The sequence below is a fragment of the Lepidochelys kempii genome, chromosome 21 (genome assembly GCF_965140285.1).
Source record: "Lepidochelys kempii isolate rLepKem1 chromosome 21, rLepKem1.hap1, whole genome shotgun sequence".
Taxonomy (NCBI): Eukaryota; Metazoa; Chordata; order Testudines; family Cheloniidae; genus Lepidochelys; species Lepidochelys kempii.
The window spans coordinates 8,898,871-8,904,255 of NC_136400.1; the positions used below are offsets into that span (position 1 = coordinate 8,898,871).

The 5,385-nt window shown below is 51.1% G+C and overlaps 1 protein-coding gene across 1 annotated transcript; it reads right to left on the reverse strand.

The window, feature by feature from the left end:
* Nucleotides 1–343: 343 nt before the first annotated feature.
* Nucleotides 344–4,301, reverse strand: TOMM6 (translocase of outer mitochondrial membrane 6). Its single transcript, XM_073320481.2, has 3 exons — nt 4,066–4,301; nt 1,777–1,881; nt 344–719 (listed from the first exon to the last, which is right to left on the reverse strand). Exons 1-2 carry the CDS (start codon nt 4,266–4,268, stop codon nt 1,785–1,787), a joined length of 300 nt encoding a protein of 99 aa, XP_073176582.1. The 5' UTR covers nt 4,269–4,301; the 3' UTR covers nt 344–719; nt 1,777–1,784.
* Nucleotides 4,302–5,385: the final 1,084 nt, after the last annotated feature.

Here is a 5,385-nt window from a genome sequence, read left to right on the forward strand (position 1 = left end):
TAAAATGCTATGCAACACCAAACAGCTTCTTCCCCAAGTATAACATACAATCATAATTCCTTTAAGATAAAGAAATGCACCAGCTTTATCCTGTCTGAACATTTATCCGTGTACATTTCTGGTGGTTAGAGTTTACTTAGGGCTTTTAAAAATGTTGTTTTCCCTTTGAATAAATAGCTGACAAGTCCTGCTTACAACACAGGATTAGGACTTGTTCCTTTCTCTTTTGGGTGTGAAATATGAATCATGTTTTTATGATTTTTGTAAATCTTTACTCTTTTTTACACCTTGTTTTGTAAGATGAAGTTTCCTATTAAAAGAATAAAATTCCAGTGCAATAGAATGTCATTATTTCACACATTTTATGATAATTTAATAAGAAGCTTCTAGACATGGTACAGAATTAAACTCAATATGCAACAGCTTCACAAGTCTTGAAAATATAACTGATTACTTTAATAGACATTGAGCTCAGTGGGGTGAACTGAATATACAACAAACATCAAGCGTTAAATGGCTTCTCCTCACTTATCACTGTTCATTGTGGAACGATAGCTATGCTTGAATTAAAATACAATTTTAGAGCTGCTGCTGAACTTTCAGTTAACTAGAACAAAAGCAACAAACACCACACAGCTCTTCTGATCATCATTTTGGTCATCCTGTCACACTGAGATTAGAAGCTCTTCAGACTTGATGCAGGTACATTTTATTCACATCTGCAATTAAAGATCAGACAAAGGATGGGTTAGAGAGCCAAGTGTCTGGTCTAGTGTAACAAAATGACATTGGGTGAGAAGTCACTAAGGTAATCATGTTTCCCCTAGAATACCACTTTGAGTTGTGAAACACCTTACCGTTGATGGTTAAATGCATGGGTGGTGTTCAGTCTTGTATCTGAACACTGTATTTTAGGGCACAATATAAATACCTATAGTTTTACAGGGCCTACCTTTTTGCATGTTCACCTGATTATATAATTATGTGGATCAAGGAAAAATCTATGTAATTTGAATTTTGCTGCCCATTTGAAGGGCATTTCAGAGCCTAAGGTAACCTTAAAAATCAGCTGGGTTGGAATATCCATTACTGACCATGAGGCTAGGTTGAGACTGTGCCGTACATTACATTAATCAGAATGTCTTAGATACGCAACATATTTGGAGAAGGCATAACACAGATTGCACAGTAAGTGGCCGTTTACAAAACAACATCCTTACCCTGAGGCCTTGGCAAAAAAGGATGTAGTAATGAGCAAATCACACTAGTACAGCTTCACTAAAATAGGTGTGAAAAAAGGAGGGGGAGGAGCTCAATCCACAGGAAGTGGAAGGCTGTTGACAACTCTAAGGGGTAGTATAAAGCAGTGGAGGGGAGACTCCTACAAAGGAAGTGGACATAGATTTATGTAAGTCTTTGAAACTGAGACATAGGCCCTGGAACTTTAAAGAAGTCTCTTGCGCAGCCCCGTAGTCCAGTTCTAGCTTGCACACTCCTCCTCCACAAAACAGACTTTAATATTGAAGTTTGATAGCTCCACACAGTGGAGCCCCTATTAGCCAGAAGTGCAGTTCCCACAACTTGACTGCAGCAGTCTTCCTCTGTAGAAAATCATGCACTGCGGTCTTTTAATCCTGTGTCATGCAAAAGCTCCAGAACTTCCCATATCTATTGCTGCTCCTTTATCCAAACCGTTGATTATCCTGATTAGTTTGTTTCCTCTCATTATTCAAACAACAACTGTATTTCCACACCATCACAATGTCAGGTACTCACTAGTACTGCTATGCAACTGGTTGAGGAGCCATCAAATCAATGTCTGTCAAGTTTCGGGCTACCCAGACTCCAGCAGCAAAAAGCCCCAGGTTAACTATGAGGTTTCTGAAACAAATACATAGTAAGTTAGATTTGTTGAAGCAACTGGTGTTGTCTGGCCTACATTAAAGTGTTTCCTACCTAGAATACCAACTGTAAATGTACAGAGCAAGACCTCCAGCACTGATGGCTTTAAAAACAAACAAATATTAAGTGTCATTGCCAAGCTATGCTATAGCTGGAAGAAGCAACAATGTTAGATGTGGGTGGGGGTTTCCCCTTTTTTGCTGCCTCCTCAGGAAGGGCCTGCTGTTTAGAAGCCATTCTACTCCCATCTATATTCTGTATTTCCCCTGCTTCATCCTATATTAGGGAGATTTCCATGAAAACAGGATGTTTGTCTTAAGAAATAATTTTCTCCTGCTGCTTATTCCCCCTCCTATGGTAACTAGCTGTTGCCACAATTATGGCAAGCAGAATTATGACTTCAGGTAGGGAATAAGCAGCAGGATCAGATGAACTCAAGCAGATGTCAGGTTTTTCACATACCAGAGATCTTGGTAACAGAAAAAAGGCAAATGCAGAGAACAGGATTTAATTGTTTCTAATTTGATTTTTTTTTAAAATTATTTCAGGAGTGTATTCTCTTCAACAGAGGCTTAAAATTATTAGAGATGCCCTGTGAATTATTCTTGACTTATGTTGTGTAAAAGGATAAATGTTACCTGCCTCACACGTCTGGGATCTTTACCCTAAAGTACCAAACTCTTAATAACAATTGTATTAAGTGCTTTAAATTTGAAAGGAAATAAACATACATCCTCAACCTCCTTACTAGATAGGAAAGGTTCTCCTCCTCCCTTTTACAGATGTGGAAGTAGAGCCCCAGGAAGGCTGTCACTTGGTCCAAGGTCACAGGGCAAGTCAGTAACAAAGCCACAAGTAGATTGCAGGACTCCTGATGCCCCATTCCCTGGTCTAGCTGCAACACCACAGTCTTCCTCCTCCCAGCTGGAGGGGAACAGAACCCAGGGAACTCTGACTGCCAGGCCCCAGTTCTGGCTACCAGACAACTCCTTCTCCTTACAATCTCACACCTCTCAGGGTGTCACTTAGGGACCTTGCCCTGCTGAAAACAATGGGGCAGACACAGCACTGCTCCAGATTCTGTTTCCTCAACGGCATTTTTCACTGAATGCAATGTTTCCCTTTAACTTGTCTTCACCATGTCCTGACCCAACTCTGCCACCACCCCTTGCAGTGACCCACCCCGGTCATGGCTTAAAGGCCTGTGCGCGCTTCCTGGGCTCTGGGGGCCACAGCCTCAGTGAGCAAGGTAGGTTCCAGGCACATGTAGAGCCTCCCCCCTCTCTCAGCTCCAATAAGTGCCATGGAACCAGGCCTGACTCCTGGGGGGGAGCCACAGGCCCACAGCTCAGATCCTGCAAGGGCACGTGAAGAGCAGCTTTCCCCCACGCTGAGGTCACAGCCCGTCGGGGGGCGCAGTCACGGCTCCCGGGGGGGGACCCCCCCCGTCTCCCCGTCGGGGGGCACAGTCACGGCTCCCGGGGGGGACTCCCCGTCGGGGGGCGCAGTCACGGCTCCCGGGGGGGACTCCCCGTCGGGGGGCGCAGTCACGGCTCCCGGGGGGGACTCCCCGTCGGGGGGCGCAGTCACGGCTCCCGGGGGGGGACCCCCCGTCGGGGGGCGCTGTCACGGCTCCCGGGGGGGGGACCCCCCCGTCTCCCCGTCGGGGGGCGCTGTCACGGCTCCCGGGGGGGGACCCCCCCGTCTCCCCGTCGGGGGGCGCTGTCACGGCTCCCGGGGGGGGACCCCCCCGTCTCCCCGTCGGGGGGCGCTGTCACGGCTCCCGGGGGGGGACCCCCCCGTCGGGGGGCGCTGTCACGGCTCCCGGGGGGGGACCCCCCGGACTCCCCGTCGGGGGGCGCTGTCACGGCTCCCGGGGGGGGACCCCCCCGTCTCCCCGTCGGGGGGCGCTGTCACGGCTCCCGGGGGGGGACCCCCCCGTCGGGGGGCGCTGTCACGGCTCCCGGGGGGGGACCCCCCGGACTCCCCGTCGGGGGGCGCTGTCACGGCTCCCGGGGGGGGACCCCCCCGTCGGGGGGCGCTGTCACGGCTCCCGGGGGGGGGACCCCCCCGTCGGGGGGCGCTGTCACGGCTCCCGGGGGGGCCCCGGCCCCCCTCACCCCACAGCAGCGCGCTCAGCCCGGGGGCCCGGCCAGGGGGCACCTGCGGAAGTCGCTCCTGTCGGCGGCGAAGCGGCAGGCGCTCCGGACCCAGTCCCGCAGCCCCTCGCGGGGGGACCCGGGGCCGCCACCGCCGCCCGCCTGCCCGCCCGGTGCCATGGCTGCTCCGCGTGCTCGGGGCGAGGCTGCCGCGGCTCGTGCGGCCAGCGGATAAAACGTCACATCCTGTTCATGGCTCGGCCCCATTCCGTCACTTCCGTGGCGGGGCCGACGCGGGAAAGCGGCGTGGGAGCGCGTGGCGGCCTGGAGCCTTGCGCGTGCGCAGGGGCCACGTGCACGTACCCAGAAGGGGGCCCCCTGCAGCACTGCGCGTGCAAAGTGCGATCCCAGCGTGCAGCCCCCGAGCCTTATTCCGTGTGCAAAGCACACGCCTGGGGCCAGGCCATGTGCCCAGGGCAGTGACGTGCAACGTCCGTGTGCAAAGCGCAAGGGTAAATGCCAGCCCCGGGTGCAAAGTACAAGGGCCCGTGCAACGCCCCGCGTGCAAAGTGCAAGCCCTTGAAAGATAAAATAGGGAAAAATGAATATAAATAATGCTAGTCCAGGGCCTTGACCCTGAAGTCCCTGCTCTGGTTTGTAAAGTTGCATCCTTAAATGCCTGTAGGGTCAAACCCATGAACACCCAAAGAAATAACCCCTAGCTTTGATAGGACGTGAATATGGTTTTCTGAGAACATGGATATGGGCGGACTAGGGACTAAAGAAGAAAAGGACATGGACTGAGACGTGAGTGATGGAGAGAGTTAGAATGACAATCACTGTTGGAAAGTTTGCTAAGATTATTCATGGATCCAAATGCCTCCTACGAACAGCACATTAACAAGGCACCTTCTCTCAGAGCATGTCTACACTACACAATTAAGGCGACCTAATTTACATTGGCGTACAGCCGCCAAAGTAATTACAAAAAGAAAAGGAGGACTTGTGGCACCTTAGAGACTAACCAATTTATTTGAGCATGAGCTTTCGTGAGCTACAGCTCACTTCATCGGATGCATCACTAACACGAATACAGACTAACACGGCTGCTACTCTGAAACCCGAAGTAATTACATCACTTCTTCACGTCTGCATTTTGCTCCTTGTGTCGGTGGGGCATGTCCTTACCAGGAGCGCTTGCACCGATTGACCTGTCAGTGTCGGGCATTGTGGGTCAGCTTTGGAAAGCCAACAACACTTGATGTGAGCAGTGCAGTGTCTACACTGACTCTGCTTTGACCTAGCCACATTGGCTGTGTCTCAGCGCATCTCGCGGAGGTGGCGTTATTAAGTCGGTGTAGTGGGCGAGTTACATCAGCGGAAG

Bases quoted from the DNA above. Each gene is read 5' to 3' on its own strand.
- TOMM6 (XM_073320481.2), bottom strand. From the start codon at position 4,268: ATGGGGCCGAGCCATGAACAGGATGTGACGTTTTATCCGCTGGCCGCA. The intron at 1,882-4,065 runs GTGCCCCCTGGC...TATTTGTTTCAG, and splicing joins GACAGGAGCGACTTCCGCAG to AAACCTCATAGTTAACCTGG.